Source organism: Geotrypetes seraphini, chromosome 13, assembly GCF_902459505.1.
Source record: "Geotrypetes seraphini chromosome 13, aGeoSer1.1, whole genome shotgun sequence".
NCBI classification, from domain to species: Eukaryota; Metazoa; Chordata; class Amphibia; order Gymnophiona; family Dermophiidae; genus Geotrypetes; species Geotrypetes seraphini.
The window spans coordinates 36,179,284-36,199,059 of NC_047096.1; the positions used below are offsets into that span (position 1 = coordinate 36,179,284).

At 42.7% G+C, this 19,776-nt stretch overlaps 1 protein-coding gene across 3 annotated transcripts in view; it reads left to right on the forward strand.

The window, feature by feature from the left end:
- The first annotated feature begins 8,468 nt into the window (after nucleotides 1-8,468).
- Nucleotides 8,469-19,776, forward strand: part of UBASH3B (ubiquitin associated and SH3 domain containing B) — a 208,398-nt gene continuing 197,090 nt past the window's right edge. For 2 of the 3 annotated variants that reach the window (XM_033919229.1, XM_033919231.1), the window contains exon 1: nucleotides 8,469-9,000. In XM_033919229.1, the coding sequence (XP_033775120.1) occupies nucleotides 8,873-9,000 (128 nt within the window). In that variant the 5' untranslated portion in view covers nucleotides 8,469-8,872. Of the gene's footprint in view, nucleotides 9,223-19,776 lie in introns of all 3 variants that reach the window. The other variant, XM_033919230.1, reaches the window with a different exon arrangement.

Below are 19,776 nucleotides of genomic sequence, written 5' to 3' on the forward strand. Positions count from 1 at the left end.
TCATGATGCAGACTCACACGAGCAAATTGTACTTAATGCAATACTCCATAGTTAATCAATACAATGATACATGCTTGTACCTCGATAATCCCAACAATAAACGAATTGCAGAGATCAAAAACAACTTGCAACGTGTGTAAGTGACAAGCAGGCAGTCCCAGAAACAAAATGTTATAATAGTCCACACCGCAAAATACCTAAAAGTCCACACCGCAAATACCTAAAATTCTAAGAATACTACAAAAGTGCCCCAGAAGAGAAAATCAGATACTTAAAAGACACCCTTTACCTTGCCTGACCGGATTTACCTTGACCTACAGCTGTGTTTTTCCTGCTCGGTTACTGAGGAAAGGGCTTCGGCCCTGAAACCCTGCTGGGTTGAGCCGTGTTGAAACAAGACTGCACCTCAGTTTTGGCCTTGAATACAAAAGGACTTGGGCTACCTCCGATACCATGTGACAACAGTACTGTGTATTCAGCTAAGTACTCAGAGGGATGAATGATTGTGATTTATATCTCTTGTCTTTGGGTCAGCGGGCTCAGGCATTCGGGGCATTATTTGACAGTTCATTTCCTGCTTTTTACTGGCATTCTACTTATTCATTGGGCACTTGTTTGCCACTGAATTTGCACTTATTAAGCACACAGGAGCACCAAAATGATGGTGTGCAGCTGGTTGGAGTAATATTGCCTGCTCTGTTGTTTGCCGGCTCTGCTTCTTTAAGCATCAGAGTGGCTCTGTCGAGCTGCTTTTAAGAGCTTTCAAACCCATGCTTAGGGCACTCCTTCACTCAAAAATGTAAAACTTAACTTCAAGCTTATTTGCTGTTTTCAAGTGTGGAGGCCAGGGAATCATATTGCCTGTAATGCTCTAGGGCAGAGGTGCCCAATACGTCGATCAAGATCGACAGGTAGATCGCCAAGGCAAAGTGAGTCGATTGCGGAGCCCATCCCAGGCTCCGTGATAGACTCACGTTGCCTTCACAATCTACCGGGCCGATCAGCCTTCCTCTCCCCGATGTCAATTCTGCCGTCTGAGAGGAAGTTCCGGGTCAGCCAATCGCTGTCTGGCTGGCCTGGAACTTCCTCTCCGATGGCAGAATTGACATTGGAGAGAGGAATGCTGGTCGACCCGACGCAGGGAAGCAGGGAGAGCTTGGGGACCTGTTCCCCGATGGCGGTGGCAGTGGCTTGGGGGAGGGCAGGTAGAAAGAAAGAAAGGGGGCAGGCAAGGATACAGAAGGAAAGAAAGGAAACAGAAAGAAAGAAAGGGGGCATTAAGAAAGAAAAAAGAAAGGGAGGCAGGGAGAAAGAAAGGGCAGGGAGAGAGGAAGAAAAAGTTGGGAGAGGGATGAGGTCTGAAGGAGAGGACGCATACAGGTTGAAAGAAGGGAAGAAATATTGGATGCACAGTCAGAAGAAGAAAGTGCAACCAGAGACTCATGAAATCACCAGACAACAAAGGTAGGAAAAATGATTTTATTTTAAATTTAGTGATTATAATGTGTCTGAATATATATCTGCTGTCTATATTTTGCACTATGGCCCCCTTTTACTAAACCGCAATAGCGTTTTTTTGCACAGGGAGCCTATGAGCATTGAGAGCAACACGGGGCATTTAGTGCAGCTCCCTGTGCTAAAAAAATTGCTATCGTAGTTTAGTGAAAAGGGAGGGGAGTATATTTGTCTATTTTTGCATGGTTGTTACTGAGGTGACAGTGCATAGAGTCATCTGCCTTGATCTCTTTGAAAATCCCCTGGAATATAAATGATAATTAACATTTTCTCTGCATACAGTGTGCTTTGTGTTTTTAAAAAAATTTTATTGTTGGTAGATCATTTTGACTTGGTCATTTTAAAAGTAGTTCGCAAGCCCAAAAAGTGTGGGCACCCCTGCCCTAGGGCGTACCCTGCTCATATTATTGTGTCTAAGGAGACAAAAAAGGAGGAAGCTTACTCAACATTCTCAACTTAAAATATGTACCCTTTATCACTCCCTGTACCTGTGGTCAAAAAGATAACGGTAATTTTCAAAGGAATTTCTATGAGTAAAACAGTGTTTTATGTACTGAAATGGCCTGTTACAAAATTGGCATGCAGACAAATACATGCATAGAGCTTTTACGCCACATAAGAATATAAGAGTTGCCATACTGGAACATACCAATGATCCATTAAGACTAGTATCCTGTTTCCAACAGTGGCCAGCCCTGGTCACAGGTACATGGCAAAATCCCAAGATTTGCCAGATTTTATGCTGCTTATCCTAGGAATAACAGTAGAGTTCCCTGAGCCATCTCAATAATGGCTTATGGACTTCTTTTAGGAAATGATCCAGCCCTTTTTAAAATCCTGCTAAGCTAACTGCTTTTACCACATTCTCTGGCAATAAATTCCAGAGTTTTATTATCCATTGAGTAAAGAAATATTTTCTCCAGTTTGTTTTAAATCTACTACTTTGTAATTTCATTGTATGCCCCTAGTCCTAGTATTTTTGGAAAGAGTAAACAAGTGATTCATATTTACTTGTTCCATTTCACTCAGTATTTTATAGACCTCTATCATATCTCCCCTGAGCTATCTCTTCTCCAAGCTGAAGTGCCCTAGCTGCTTTAGTCTTTCCTCATAGGGAAGTCATCACATCCCTTGTATCATTTTTGCCGCCCTTCTCTGTACCTTTTCTAATTCTGCTATATATTTTTTGAAATGCGGATCTAGAACTGCATAGTATTCAAGGTGAGGCCGCACCACAGAGCAATACAAAGGCATGATAACATTTTAATCTTTGCTTTCCATTCCTTTCATGAGGGTGGTGGTTAATGGAAGTCGCTCGAAGGAAGGAAAGGTGACTAGTGGAGTCCCTCAGGGTTCAGTGCTGGGGCCAATCCTGTTCAATATGTATGTGAGTGACATTGCTGAAGGGTTAGAAGGAAAAGTGTGCCTTTTTGCAGATGATACCAAGATTTGTAACAGAGTAGACACCGAAGAGGGAGTGGAAAATATGAAAAAGGATCTGCAAAAGTTAGAGGAATGGTCTAATGCCTGGCAACTAAAATTCAATGCAAAGAAATGCAGAGTAATGCATTTGGGGATTAAAAATAGGAAGGAACCGTATATGCTGGGAGGAGAGAAGCTGATATGCACGGACGGGGAGAGGGACCTTGGGGTGATAGTGTCCGAAGATCTAAAGGCGAAAAAACAGTGTGACAAGGCAGTGGCTGCTGCCAGAAGGATGCTGGGCTGTATAAAGAGAGGCTTAGTCAGTAGAAGGAAGAAGGTGTTGATGCCCCTGTACAGGTCATTGGTGAGGCCCCACTTGGAGTATTGTATTCAGTTTTGGAGACCATATCTGGCGAAAGACGTAAGAAGACTTGAGGCGGTCCAGAGGAGGGCGACGAAAATGATAGGAGGCTTGCGCCAGAAGACGTATGAGGAGAGACTGGAAGCCCTGAATATGTATACCCTAGAGGAAAGGAGAGACAGGGGAGATATGATTCAGACGTTCAAATACTTGAAGGGTATTAACATAGAACAAAATCTTTTCCAGGGAAAGGAAAATGGTAAAACCAGAGGACATAATTTGAGGTTGAGGGGTGGTAGATTCAGGGGCAATGTTAGGAAATTCTACTTTACGGAGAGGGTAGTGGATGCCTGGAATGCGCTCCCGAGAGAGGTGGTGGAGAGTAAAACTGTGACTGAGTTCAAAGAAGCGTGGGATGAACACAGAAGATTTAGAATCAGAAAATAATATTAAATATTGAACTAGGCCAGTTACTGGGCAGACTTGCACGGTCTGTGTCTGTGTATGGCCGTTTGGTGGAGGATGGGCAGGGGAGGGCTTCAATGGCTGGGAGGGTGTAGATGGGCTGGAGTAAGTCTTAACAGAGATTTTGGCAGTTGGAACCCAAGCACAGTACCGGGTAAAGCTTTGGATTCTTGCCCAGAAATAGCTAAGAAGAAAAATTAAAAAAAAAAAAAAAATTAAATTGAATCAGGTTGGGCAGACTGGATGGACCATTCAGGTCTTTATCTGCCGTCATCTACTATGTTACTATGTTACTATATCACCCTATTTGCTTTCTGAGCCTATGCCATAAAATGAGCTGAGGGTCACTGTCTTCTTTTTGCTTCAACAAATCTGATAACCCTAACCCTTGTAAATGTTTGATAAAATATTTAGGGGTTAAATATATATATATTCAGCCAAAACAGCTGAGAGCCTTTGTGAATTTGGAGGGCATGAACTGAGGCTGTGGGGTGGCAGACTTAGGAGTAATATTAGGAAATCCTTTTTTCACAGAGAAGGTGATGGAGACCTGGAATGCCCTCCCAAGGGAGGTGGTGGAGATGAAAATAGTGACGGAATTCAAAAAAGCGTGGGATGAACACAGAGGATCTCTAATTAGAAAATGAATGGTATGAGGAAAGACTAAAAAGGTTAGGGTTTTTCAGCTTGGAAAAGAGGCGGCTGAGGGGAGATATGATTGAAGTCTACAAAATCCTGAGTGGAGTAGAACTCGTACAAGTGGATCGATTTTTCACTCTGTCAAGAATTACAAAGACTAGGCGATACTTGATGAAGTTACAGAGAAATACTTTTAAAACCAATAGGAGGAAATTTTTTTTCAATCAGAGAATAGTTAAGCTCTGGAACGCATTGCCAGAGGTTGTGGTAAGAGCGGATTGCGTAGCTGGTTTTAAGAAAAGTTTGAACAATTTCCTGGAGGAAAAGTCTATAGTCTGTTATTGAGAAAGACAAGGGGGAAGCCATTGCTTGCCCTGGATCGGTAGCATGGAATGGTGCTACTCCTTGGGTTTTGGCCAGGTACTAGTGACCTGGATTGTCCACCGTGAGAATGGGCTACTGGGCTTGATGGACCATTGGTCTGACCTAGTAAGGCTATTTTTTATGTTCTTTCGTGAGCCAAGTATAGGACAATTAAGCCATTGTAACATCACTGATGAGGTTGGCTCTGAGACACTGTGGAATGAGGCATTATGACATCACAATCTCAGTTCTGGAATGTTGCTTTCATTGGGGTTCCAGAAACTTGCTATTCTTTCAGATATTGGAATGTTGCTATTCCTTGGGTTTTGGCCAGGTACTAGTGACCTGGATTGGCCACCATGAGAACGGACTACTGGGCTTGATGGACCATTGATCCGACCCAGTAAGGTTATTCTTATGTTCTTATGGCTGGTACTGGGCAATCCTGCACGGTCTGTGTCCCGTATATGGTGATTTGGTTTAGGATGAGCTGGGGAGGGCTTTGAAAGATGTTCCAGTGACAGGATGTTTAGGATAGGCAGGAGTGAGCTTCAATGGCAACTCCAGCAGTAGAAACCTAAAGACGGTACCAGGCAAACTTCTATGGTGTATTGGCCAGAAATGTTAAAGAAAAAATGTAACTATGAATGTATAATGAATGTGACTATTGGGCAGACTGGATGAACCATGCTGTCATTTACTATGTTACCAAGAAATTAGGGATTTCTCATGCTGTTTCATCCAACTGATGCAGAGAGAATGAGTGTGTGGAGGTAATGATGTTAATGACCTTTCTTCTTATGTACTTAATTGTTTTTTTCTGCTTTTTTAATCTCCTTATCTTTATGCTGTCTCCCTCACCTTTTGGGGCCTAAAGAGGATTTATAGATATTATTTTTCTACAAAACTGTTTTTCCTTTTTTTTATATATAAATATGGAAATGCTGTGGCATGTTTTTACTTGTACCTTTGTTTGAAATTCAATACATAATAACACCGTAATCTATATATATAAAATCGGAGGTGTGTGTGTGTGTATGTGCCGCGATCACGCAAAAACGGCTTGACCGATTTGACCGAAACTTGGTATGCTGATCCCTCACTACCTGGGCTGATATGTTCTGGGGGTCTCGCGGCCCACCTGCACACGTGGGCGGAGCTACAAACAGAAAATCAGATTTCACCCATTCATGTCAATGGAAATAATGTAAAAAGCTGCCATTCTCACTGTAATTCAAAAACGGCTTGACCGATTTGAACGAAACTTGGTATGCTGATCCCTCACTACCTGGGGTGATATGTTCTGGGGGTCTCACGGCCCACCTGCACACGTGGGCGGAGCTACAAACAGAAAATCATATTTCACCCATTCATGTCAATGGAAAAAATGTAAAAAGCTGCCATTCTCACTGTAATTCAAAAACGGCTTGACCGATTTGAACGAAACTTGGTATGCAGATCCCTCACTACCTGGGGTGATATGTTCTGGGGGTCTCTCGGCCCACAACTCTATGTTGCTTGCTCAAGGGTGGGTTCACCCAACAATTTATATGTTCTTGCTCCAGGAGGTGAAACTAAAATTGTTGTTTATAATCACGTTTTGCGTTAGTTGTATTGTATTCATTTTGTCAAATATTTCACATTATAATTTGAATATTGTACTTTTTATTAAGCTGTAAAAAAATAATTTTATTCACCACTATAAAGTATCTTTATTTGAATCCATTTACAGTGTTATTGCTATAATTAAATACCCGTGCAACGCCGGGGCATCAGCTAGTAATAATAATAAAGAAAAACACTACCTCTGTGGGTTTTAATATTAACTATACCCAGAAAATTTCCCAAAGGACAAGAGCAAGAAAATGATCAATCCTCAAACAGAAACTGTACTCTCTTCTGAAGAGGTTACAATCCCTGTCCCAAATAGGTAAAAAGTGGAGAAAAACCCCTCAGTTCCAACAGTGCAATGTTCAATTCAAGAAAGCCTGAAGTAGTCAAAGAAGCACACCTTAATCAAACAAACTCCACTCATTAACCTTCTGACTCATAAAACAATCATTGAAACCCACTTCAGAAAAAAAAATGGTCAAAATTCACTTCAAAGAAGAAAAACCATCACAAAAAACCCAGTCTTCCAACAGCTCCAGTCCTACAAGCGGGCGTGAGAACACTATCCAAAGTTGAATGTCAATCAATCTCCATACTGTAGCCAATCCAAAATAACAAAAATAGCAAAAATCGCCACACAAATTTAATAGACTCCAAACATCTCACCAGAACTCCCATATAAGTAATGTTGAGCCCCCCCCCCCCCCAAAACCCACTATACCTACCTTATGGTTGCAGGTGGTACCTATATGGGAGTACAGTAGGGTTTTGGGGGTGGTTTGGTGGGCTCACATGTTCCACCATGAATGTAGTGGTTAGAGTGGCTTATGGACCTGGGTTCTCCTCTCTATGGTTCACTAGCTCACCCACCCAGGCTAATTAAGAGACCTCTTTGCAGCTCTACTAGGCTTTCCTATGGCAGGTGATGATGTTACGGAGACAGGTTTGTATGTTTTTATTCTGATTTTTATGGCAGTGTGAGGGGGGTCAGTGATCACTGGGAGAGGTTGTGGGGGGTCTGTACTTTGTGTCTGCAGTGGTTATCTGTTCACTTTGGATACCTTCTGGGCACTTAGACCTGGTTTTAGATCGCCTAAGGCATAACCTATAAGTTCTGTCCAGGCGGCCTCGTAAAATTTTCAATTATCCCTACGGTATGACTAAGTCTAGGTCAGCCCACATCACGCCCAAATCCTGCCCTCACCACTCCTCCAAAAATGGCCCGTTCAGCTCTGCACAGCAGCATTCAGAGACCTAAAATGTCCCTGGATACGTTTAAGAAGCCGTTTCGATTATTGACATTTGGATGACCTGTCATTTAGGCATCCAAATGCCGACTTAGGTGGGATTTTAGACGTATTTCCGTTTTGATTACGAGCCCCATAGTGTCTATGCTGTCAGCAAGATTATTGTACTGAATCTGCAAAAGGAGCTGCAGCTTCCTGCTTCACTTATTATGTTACCTGGACACACCTACTGCCAACCAATTAACCTCACAAAGCTTTGTGAGAACCACCATTTATTAACCTATAATTATACAGAGCAACCAGTGTTACCAGGCAGCTTAAGGTCCTAGAGGAGAAACTGCTCCAGGTTGTCGTACTTGTAATGGAGCTTGTCCACGTGATCTCAAAGTCCCTCCTTGAGGGCCGCCCGCAATCCAGTCGGGTTTTCAGGATTTCCCCAATGAAAATGCATTGAAAGCAGTGCATGCACATAGATCTCATGCATATTCATGGTGGAAATCCTGAAAACCCGACTGGATTGTAGCCCTCAAGGAGGGACTTTGAGACCCCTGCCTTAACCCCAAGCAAGTGTTTGAGAACAGTGAACAATTACTTAGAACTGTAGAGGTTATATATGAGTGCTGGGCTTTGGAGAACTCTGATGAGGTCTAGTTTAAAGCTGGGGGGGGGGTCTTCTGCCTTAGCTCCCACCCTAGCTCTGATCAAAAAAGGCTATTGCTGCAGTGGTCTGGAGGGAAGAAAAATGCAAATGCAGGCCGCCTGCTTGGATCCGTGTCGAGCTCACTGCCCCTTTAAGAGAGGGGAGGGGCTCCTGTACAGGAAGGCGAGCCTCTGCCCACCAGACATCTGCCTTTTGATCCATTCAAAAATCATTCCCTGCGAATTCCTGACGGTTAGAGCTTAAAGCAGAGGAAGTTGCTACGGCCTGGCTCGTGTGTGGCACCCACGCTGCCAGGGGTAAAGAAGGGCGGCAAAGCCGAATCTCGGGAGCAAGTTCAGTGCAGATTTTGAAAAAGTCACTTCCTAGCCCGAGGATGACTTTATAAGTAGCTGCTGGTGTTGCACCAGGAAGCTGCCTCGTGCATGCTGAGCTGCTGTAAAATAACGCACACACACACACACACACACACCAGCTGCTTTCCTTTTATCAGCTCGGGGAGGTTTTTTTTGTATGTGGTGTGTGTGTGCGCGTGTGTCTGATGGCTGAGAACACTGTCACGATGGCACAGTGACTTGCACGCCGACCATGGCCGCCAGAGACGACCTGTACAGCAAAGTCACCCCAAGAAGGCACAGACAGCACAAGGCTGGGACAGTCAAACATGGGTCGTCCCTGGACATTCTCTTATCTATGGGGTTCCCTAAAGCTCGGGCGTAAGTGGACACCTCCAGTTCTTCCTTTTCTCGCAGGGCTGCTTGGCATGGCTTTTTGTTTTCTAGGGAGCAGCAGCAGCAGCAGCCGAGTCTGGCTGAAAACACATCTGGATTCTTCTTGTCTTGTGCTGTACATTGTAGCCAGGGAATTGCAGGGGGTAGGAGGGTGGGGATGCAGCGTTGTGGAGGTACCCTGCGACCCCGGGACGGTGCAGAACGCAGGTAATTAGGAAATGTTTTCTCTTTCGATTTTATTTTATTTTTTTCTTTTTTAATAATTAAAACTGGCTTGTGGATTTCGCTGACATACGCCTGCGGTAATGCAACAGCTTGGAATGCTGAGTGTTGCAGGCTCCAAGGATCTGGGGTGGATGCTGCAGTGGAGAGAAGCCACTGTTACCCACTGCGGTGCCTGGGGGCAGGGGGGAGACGGTCAGAAGGATTCTGCTTTGATAATGGCTGGTGGTACGGGGGGGTTGGTTGGGGGGGGAGAGGGTTGGCCTGTAAAAGGTCGCTTTTCTTGCTCTGGTATCGGTGGTACTGACAGATCAAACCACGGATGCTGTTTCACTGGACCATGGGAGCAATTTGACTGCACCGTTAAAGAAACGGGTGGCAGTTTTAGAACCGTGAGTGAGCAGGAGAGCAGGGGCCCATGCCACTATTTTGTGTGTATTTTTTGCTTCTTTTGCATTTTCACTTCCTGAATATTTAATATGATCTTAATTATATTTGATGTTGAGAAGGCAGACGTGTATACTGAGCCAGTGGTTTGCTTTATAACGATCTGACTGACTTCCTATGCTGGCTTCCTTGCCTTAGGGTCTCTGGCCTGCAATACTTAAGAAGCATATTATTATTATTTTTTAAACCCAGCATTGTTCCAAATCCCCTCATGTTATTGAGAGCTGCTTGACAAACCAAGCATCTAATACTCAGAGGATTTCTACCCTGGGGGTGGAGTGGTTGCATGTACTGTATATATCTGATAAAATGTAGCTGTTTAACAGTTTTGTGGGAGCTGGCAGAGAATTTCTCTAAGCATATAGGTCAGGGGATCAGTGTCCCAGAACCCTGAATATTCTGGTAAAGGGGGGGGGGATTTCTATGTGTTTTGTTTTACTCTCCTTTTACCTGATAGTATCCTATCCTTCTGGTCTGCCTCCTGTGCATATAAACACCATTCTAACTCCTAGGCTGAGGCTTCAGTGCGGTAGGGACTAAACAAATGCATTTCATGCTGTATCCAAGCATGCTGACATTATTCTATAAAATGTTAGTTTTAATGACAATGTTATTCAAAGCACTCAGGTGTCAACACCACCTTGTTCAATAGGCCTTCTGTTCTGACGCACCACAGGGGGTGATGGATGCAGAGCACAGTAGAATTACAGTGATAATAGCATAGGTGCGTAGAGAATGACACGGGGCCAAATTTTCTCCATCCCTGCGGGATCTCTCTATCCCTGCCCCGTCTCCGCGAGATCCGTCCTTATCTGCACAAGCCTCAAACACTTTAAAATCATAAGTGTTCGAGGCTTGTGTGGTTAAGGCAGAGCTTGCAGGAAAGGGCCAGGGCCAAATTTGTCCCCGTGCCATTCCCTACTGTCATGTTCTCTGATACTCCATGGATTGATTGTCTTTATGTATTTTAGAAAAAAAAAAAGTGTCTTTCTGCAGTTTCTAAGACCATGTTTTAATGTGTTATAATGGTGTCTTACATTTTCAGTTTTTAACCCTGAGACAATGTTGAACACAAAAAGTATGTTTCTGTTGGGAATAAGCGGGAATTTATCAGAGCTTTACACGGTCTTTTCGTGATCCTCTTTTGTAGAACTTTTTTTTTAAAAAATTCAAAAAATTGCTCATGTGTGTGTGCTCTGTCTTTGTGTACAGTACTCCCCCGAAATTTGCGGGAGTTACGTTCCAGGAGTGACCGCAAATTGTGAAAAACCGTGAATATTGGATGTGGTTTAGGAGCGGGGATCGGAGGCGGGAGAAGGGATGGCGGCTCGCCACTTTGCTGCTTTTATAAAAAAAACTTGGAACTTGCCGGAGGTGCCGAGGCCTTCTGCCCATCTGCAGTTGGCTGCCAATCTGCTCTGCCTCCTGCCGTCTTCTGCTTTCGGAACTTTTTTTAAAGAGGCTCCGAGCGGAAATAATTATGACTGGGGAGACTTGGAAAAAACCACGAATGACTGAGTCCGCAAAGTCTGAACCGCGAATACGTGAGGGTATACTGTATATACATTTTCTCCGCAATCATTCAACCTACAGCAAACATATTTTCAGGATAGGTAAAGCTACATAACATTTTCCCAGAAAACATATGGACCTAGTTCAATAAGTGTTTTAAGAATTGTGCTTTTCCCTTTAAATTTAAACTTACAGATCTAGTTTTGAAATAAAAACATTCTAATTACTCTGTGATTCTACAGCACAATAATCTTTTTGTAAATAAACCTTTAATGAGTTTTCTTTCTTCTCTGCTAATTAAGAAATCCAGCAGACATAGGTGCCCTTTGTAAGAGCAGTAAGGGCATACTTTACAGACAGATGGGAGGCTGGGTGCATGTGGTAAGACACACCGTCAGATTTCTGAATCTAAAACAAGCTAAAAAGCCAAGGCGGTTTCATTTTTTCCAACAGGCTTATGTATCATTCTGTGTATGTATCATTCTGTGCATAGTATGATTTGTGTTTTTTTAGGGACTATCCTGAAATTTTGCTGTCACTAGTTCCTGGTTGGATCTAAAATTGAAAGAAAAGGGATGGGAGGTGGGATAGAATGCACAAAATAATCATGCTTCTTTATTGCTGAGCTGCACAAGGAAATAGAAGGTCAGTGCAACAAGCAACATGTTGCCATGGTAGAATACACAGTTGTCATAATGCCGTCAGCTCCACGCTATCCTATCAAAAACTATTTTGAAGAGGTCAGATTCAGTAGCCAGTGACCAAGAATTGACAGAGGCTAAGGTGGCTTTGCTGTTATCTTCAAAACGGTAATCTTTGGCCCTCTTTTACTAAAGCCACGGTAGATGTTTCTAGTACTGTGGCCCGGGGCACGGAATACTCCAATGTTCATAGGAATTCTATGAGCATTGGAGCAGTGTCTGAGCATTGAGCGCTCCGGAGGCCGTGATGGAAACCTCTACCGCAGCTTAGTAAAAGGGGGAGGGGGTTATTTTTATAATTCAATAAATAATCCTGTTCAGCCAATTAAACAATGCTGTAATTTCAATTTTACATAACAAATAACAGATTTATACATTACATTTACAAATAAAGTCCCTTATTCCAATGGTATGTTCTCAATAAAAGTAAAAGATAGGGTGAATTTAAGAAAAAAATACTCCAAAATAAAAATCAACAACAGTCAATTAAAGGGTTAACCTTCACAATTTTGAAAGCTGCCAGACTTTAACCACATATTGCCTACAGGACTATTAAATTAGCCATTAGGGATAAACAGTTAAGTTTCACACAGTCTTGGAAGTACCTGGCATGGGAGAAACAAACACATCTGCTTTAATTTTATTTGGTTTCCTGACCGAAAATTAAGAAAGCTGGTTAGGGAGGAAAAATTTAAAAAAATACAGATGATGCAGTGATACTTAATTAGACTTTTACAAGGATATTTCAGCTGCTCCAGTTTCCAGTGTTTTTCCTATCTGAAATTCACAAACTTTTTACATCCGGAATGGCTTGAACAGGAGATGTCCTGATATACTCTTTTTATCTTCCCCATAAACATATTTTGCTGCTGAAAAGGAAAAATAAAATTAAGTATCCCTCTGTAATTGGTTTGAGCAAGGCATTTATTTATCAAGAAAATAGCTTTGAGATAGTTTACATTTTTTTTAGGTTGTCTTCATAAAAACGTAGATGGTAATAGCAGATTCATATATTCTTTTGCTATTAAGATTTGATTTTTTTTCCTTTCCAACCCCAGGCTCAAGGTGAATAGGTTATTCTCTGACTAACAGGTTTAATATCAAATGGATGTATGTACCTAAGACCATGGAGGGTGCATGCAGTGACTTGTCTAACATTGCAAGGAATGTCGGTAGGAGAACTGGGATTTGAATTCTGGCTTCCCTAGGTCTCACCCTACTGTTCTAACAGCTAGACTGCTCATTTGTCTGAAGTATTATGGTTATATTAGTCCATAATTTCAGTGTCATGACAAGTAAAAGATTTTTATATCTAATATAATAAAACGCTAGGCCGCGCATGAGCACTCCCATCGCGTGGGTCCGTTTTCCGTGAGCTGTAGCGACCCATAGGAAGTGCGCATGCGCGGCTTACGGTTCTTTGAAAGACGCAGCGGTGGCTACTCTCACGATCCCCGCCTGAGTCGGACTTTCGATGCAGGTGGGGATCATGAGAGGAGCCACCGCTGCGTCTTTCAACTAAAAAAAAAAATACGGCAAGGCGGATGTCGGCTGTCGGCGGCTGCAGGCCGTGGCAACTGTAGCCCGCCGCGGCCGAGCACGGAGACGGGCCGAAGTTTTTTTCAACTTCTCAAAGACGCTGCAGCGGCTCCTCTCAAGAGCCGCTCCTGCATTGGAGAAGGTGGCGATCGTGAGAGGAGCCTCCGGGAAGTTACACTGCTGGGGGCTCGGGCTGTTAGGTCCGTGCAGGCTCCTCTCGCGGTAAATAGAGGGAGAGGGAATGCTGCGGCTGCTGGACAGGGAAGTAGGGAAGGAGATAGGAAGAAAGACACAGGGGCAGGGAGAGAGACAGAAAGACAGACAGACAAAGGAAGCCAGGGAGGGAGAGAGACAGAAAGAAAGACAGCGGGAGGAAGAGAGACAGAAAGAAAGACAGACATATATTCTACCACCAGGAGGAGGAAGGGAGACAGAAAGAAAAGAAGAAAGACACAGGGACAGGGAGAGACATAGAAAGACAGACAGACAAAGGGGGCCAGGGAGAGAGACAGACAGAAAAAGACAGCAGGACAGAGAGAGAGAGAGAGACGGAAATAAAGACAGACAGACAGACATATATTCGAGCACCCGTTAATGTAACGGGCTAAAATACTAGTTATTTATAATTAATAAATTCACTTACTCCAGTATTATAGCCTTGATAGAGGCAGACACAATAACCGTGAATGCTTGGAAAAAAACAACAACTTCTTAAAGAAAAAAAAATCACAGGTCTTTTCTGTGCGTTGTAGCAGCCTCCAATAATCATATGGAAATGTATTACAACAAGCTCATCAATATTAAAATGAACACTGGCCGATGCCCAGACACTGCCTGATGATGCATCAAATGAAGTGCCGGCCTTTAACGCTCCAAATTTAACGGCAGGTCAGGAGGTGCTGGTCATGCTAAAAGCAAGTCTGAGGTGCGTGTGTTAAAGGCGCATCTCATGCGCATTTGTGGAAAGTGTGTGGTCTGAGGCTGCCGATTGTATGAGGTGGAAGTTTAAAAAAAAATATGGATACATATTCATCATCCTAAGTAGTAAGGATCATACTTGGGAGGCACCATACATACATATACCTTGTTTCCTCGAAAATAAGACAGTGTCTTATAATCATTTTGGGCCCAAAAAAAGCACTAGGTCTTATTTTCGGGGTTTGCACATATCATCTCTCCTTCACCCCAATTCTTCCTCTTTCCTTTCTCTCTTCCACATGTGCAGCATCTTTCCTCCCCTCCCTCCCTCCCATCCCCCTGTGCAGCAGGTTTGCCCAGCTTCTATCCTTCCCTCCCTCACATCCTTCGTGCAGCAGAACCCTTGCCCAGCTTCTATCTATCCTTTCCTCCCTCCTTTCCATCCCTTGTGCAGCAAAACCAGTGAGTACCTCCCACCCCCAGTTGAACCCCTGCTGACCCTCCATCCTTCCCTCCCCGACGACCGTGAGCGAGCCCTACCTTCAACCGAAACAGCGTTGGGCCGGCAGCACTCTAAACAGTCTGCTTGGCCTTGTCCATCAGGGATTTCACTCTTCCGCGTTACTGATGATGTCGGGGGGGGGGGGGGGAACCAGATTGAAGAGTTGCCGGTGAATCCCGGGACTAGGACTTATTTTTGGGGTAGGGCTTATATTAAGACCTACCACGAAAATGATGCTAGGGTTTATTTTCGCGGTAGGTCTTATTTCGGAGAAACACTGTACAGTATGTGTTTGTTAAAAACGCATCTGAGGCACTCGTATTAAAGATGCGTTTCATGCACATTTGGGCTGCCGATTACAAGAGAGTGGAAGTTGATAAAAAATAAGGCAGAAACATAGGGTATGTCCTGCAGAAGTTGTGTAGAAAAAAAGCATACTCGTATATGTCTTGCGTTTTCACATTTTCATGATTTTCTGGTACTTCACCCCCTTGAGATGCGCTTATGATGTTTGTCAGTTATGCACTTCAGTAAGGCATGCCTATGATTGACGCTCATGCGTGCCTATGACGTAGCTTTTCCTGGCACATACGCACATTAACGCTTCTTTCCATGTATCGATTTTGCTGGTTAGGCCGGTTTTTTAACTGCATTCTCTCTTACTTTTTGATGTATTTTATCTGCATTATATTGTAATTGCATCCTGATTTTTATAGTTTTAAGTTTCCACTATTCCAATCTGTTGTATCTCATCTGTACTGCTTGTACTAGCTTAGCTTGTTGTGAACTGCCTAGAACTTTTTTTGGTATGGCGGTATATAAGAATAAAATTATTATTATTATTCTGTACAAGTGTCAGTCACTATCTCCAATGACTGATCTGCTGGAATTTCTACAAATCTTTTTGCATGAGAAATATTTAGAACATCAATCATCTTTTATAAATCAACCTTTACAATGGCCCACAGGATTATAACGTGGACTTTAGATCATCAAGGTCCTAATGTTTTCTGGAAACCAGTTTGAAAAGCCTGGGCCAGGTTCTTCTTCCGATGTGCTCATCACTGACCAAATGTTTTCTGGGATCCTGCACAGACGGTAGCATTTTTTGTGACTCAAGCAAGGCCTGCCTTTTTAGCACTTGGCATCATAAGTGTAAAGGAGAATGCCTTATTCCGGGATAGTCCATTTGGCAACTGCCACCCTAAGGACTTACAAGCAATAATTTTTTATCCCTCTCCATTCCTCTCTTCACTTAGCACATGAGCATTTCTTAGGGTTACCATATGGCTCCAGAAAAAGGAGGATGGATTTGCAATTGTCTGACACCCCCAACCTGTCCATGTCCCTCCAGGTCCACACCTCCCTTGAAGTTGCACTCTCTGGAGTGTGAGTGTACAACATAGAATACTGACTAAGGGCAGTTATTCCCTTAGCACTAATTAACACCAATTATAGCCAATAACAGCAGCTAATTAACCCTACCCGCACCCCTTTTACGAAACCATGTTAGGCTTTTTTATAGCCAGCCACAGCGGTATTAGCTCCGATGTTCATAGAATTCCTATGAGTGTTGGAGCTAATACCGTTGCTGCCGTTAATAAAAAAAGCCTAACAAGGCTTTGTAAAAGGGGAAAGAAGTCATTAAGTTATACTTTATTTCATAGGCAGCGGAATGCTGCTTTGTTTGGGGGGGAGGGGGCATGACAAGGTATTAAATGCCTTGGCCTACACTGCCAGCCTCCTTCTCCCACATATTGCCAAGGAAATCTATTTGAGAGATGGGGCCACCATAGGCCCCATGTTGATTTTCCCTCCTCCTCCTGCTGCTGGACCCATATAAAGCGCCCAAAGTGAAGATGGGGCTTTGGATGGGGAAGAAGGGCCCAAAATGAAGTCATGGAGGTTGGAAGATAGCAGAGAGCCTGGGATCCTCTAAATACAGGGACAGCGCACCCACTTTGTGAAATGTATTACTGGGAGAGCTAGATGACAGTCGAATTATGGCCTTTGTCAGAAAACTGGAAGGACCTGGGCTGCTTCCCTTTCTTCTGGACCTCCACTGTGACCTATACAGTGACAACATGAAGCTTGTGAGTCAATCCATATTCAAAGGCCCTGCCCTCTTCCTCCTGTGTGGGCTTCCTGTTGAGACTAGAAACCCATGCAGAGTACTAGGGTTTGTGGGTACACACTAACACACTGGCTTCTGGACTGACTGAATCTCTTCATAAAGGTGTTTAATAAATCCCAATCAATAAATGCTGTTGGAGAAGTGGAAGTGAATGGGAGACAGGAGAGAAGCTGAGGTTCTGTGATTTTGTTTTCATCATCATCTACGGTCACATTTTTAAGAATTAAGATGGGGTCAAATTGGATAAAAGTTTGGGAAGCACTTATTTGACGATCTCTTAAAGCCATCTAACCTAAGAGATTTAGCACAAGAGATAACTTTAGGATTCTTACAGTGAGATGGCTGTTGGATGTTGAGATGTTAAGGTAGGAGATGGCAAATTTGATCATTTATGAGTTGGCACTGAACTAGGATGTCTGGCAGTTGTAATGAGTTGGGTTGGCATCTTCTGTTTAATTAGGTCAATCTGCCTTACAATCTTGTTTACTAACAAGTTTTCCATCAATGAAATGAATGTTATGCGTTGTATTCATTTATTTGTATGGTTTTATTGTTGTTCATCTGTGATAGGTTGTTTTATATTGTTTGTCTTTCCATTGCACACTGGATTTGCACATCTCTTTGATTTGAACATTAGAGTTTGATCACTACGTGAAATTGAAGCTCCTGGGTTGGCATTGAACATTGAGGAGAAGAGCAGGGTCTATCAGCTGTTACAGCTTTGGAGGAGGGGCCCACCTTCCCTTTCTTTCTCCAAGCCATCTGAAATTTTTACTTGGGGCGGGGCCATGGAATTTGGACTTATGCTGCTTAAAATACTTATCATAAAACTTCAGAGTTGCTGTGAAAACATGCGTTCTAAAAGAGACGGGTTTTATATCTGACCTTTCTGCTGTGCTCATCTGCTTGTATAAACCCCAGCCACATTTCCTGTGTTCATTTAACTCTTTGGTACTCAATAATTGGTTAGTCAGTCACTGAACTGAATATCTACGTTATAGGAATGTTCTTCTATGCTGCCTATTATGGTATTTGTATTCTGATTGCCTGATCAATCAGTGTGATTTGTATTCTGATGACATTTATCATATTTCTCCTTAATGCTGTTTTACAGCACTATTAAATATGTATATTTCTGATATCATAGTCAATTAGTCAAAATAGAGAGGAAGTCAAAGTGCAAAACAACCAAGAAGCACGCAAAGAACAAGGAGCCTTCAAGTCCTGGCAGTCAAACTTCCAATTATTGAAGGACCCTACATACTCCGTGTTTCGGCGTATCCACCTGCGTCAGGGGTCACTCAATGTAATCCATACTAAGAATAATGAAAAGAAAGCCAAACAGATAACACCAATTATTGACTCGCTCAACAATCAGTATCCAAAGTATAGCAAGAGTGAAGTTACACCTGCATATTAACAGCTAATGCAAAACAGCTAATGGATGTTATATTAGCTGTTAATATGCAAGTGTAACTTCACTCTTGCTATACTTTGGATACTGATTGTTGAGCGAGTCAATATTTGATGTTATCTGTTTGGCTATCTTTCCATTGTTCTTTGTATGGATTATATTGAATGACCCCTGATGCAGGCGGATACTCTGAAACATGGACCGTGTTGGGTCCTTCAATAAATGGAAGTTTGACTGCTCTGAAATTGAAGGCCCCTCGTGCTTCTTTTATTTTTTGCTTCTTGTGTATTTCTGATACCATATCATGTTAGTCCTATTACTAGGTTTCAATTTGACATCTCCAAATTTACCTCATTAATTGTATTTGGTATTTGTTTATTTATAAAACTTTACTGCCTTCTTGGTCAAAGACCAATCAAAATAATGTACAGAAAACCAAACAGTAATTTGCAATGTAATGGAATTAAATCTACATACATATATTTAAAAATTACATCTAGAATTGGGACAGGTTAATGTATCAAACTCTTTATAAAGTGCAGGAGCAAAAACTGTATTATAATCCTGTCTGGCAGACTCTTCCATCCCCCAGCTTCTCTGATCCTAAAAACTGTCCTTTTCCATAATTCTTTTCTTCTAATGCCTTTGCCAGAATTACTAATAAATTTTTCTGTGATGATTAAAGTGGACAACTAGGAGTGTATTTTTCCACTTGGAGCCATAACATTCTGGAAATTTTATCAGTTAAAATTAATTTGGAAAACATTTTTCCCTTATGAGCAACTACAGAACAAGAGAGAAGCTAGCTTTCTCTTGGTGTTTCTCATGTTGGTCCTGGAGTACCCCTTTCCAGTCAGGTTTTCAGGATATCCATAGTGAATATTCATGAGAAAGATTTGCATATACTGCCTCCATTATATACAGATCTCTTTCATGAATATTCATTGTGGATATCCTGAAAACCTAACTGGAAAGGGAGTACTCCAGGACTGACTTGGAAAATGCTGTTCTCGAGCAGGCTTGTCCAAGTTCAGTCCTCAAAGGCTGCAAGCAGACAGGGTTTTTAGGATATCCCTAATAGATGGGCATGAGAGGGATCTGCTTACAGTGAATGCAGTGGGCATGCAAATTTTTCTCATGCCTATTCATTAGTGATATCCTGAAAATCTGAACTGATCGCACCACGGTCAGATGAGAACAGGGAGCCCCTGAACCCCACCACAAGTTAACCAGCAGGATGCCCACTCCCTCCTGCTGAAACCCCTGAACCCCCCACACTGCCCGGGGGAGGAGGGAATAGCTCCTTATGAGTTCAACAAGTTAATATTTTTTTGTGCACTTAATTCACATTTAATTTAGGCACATGCAACAA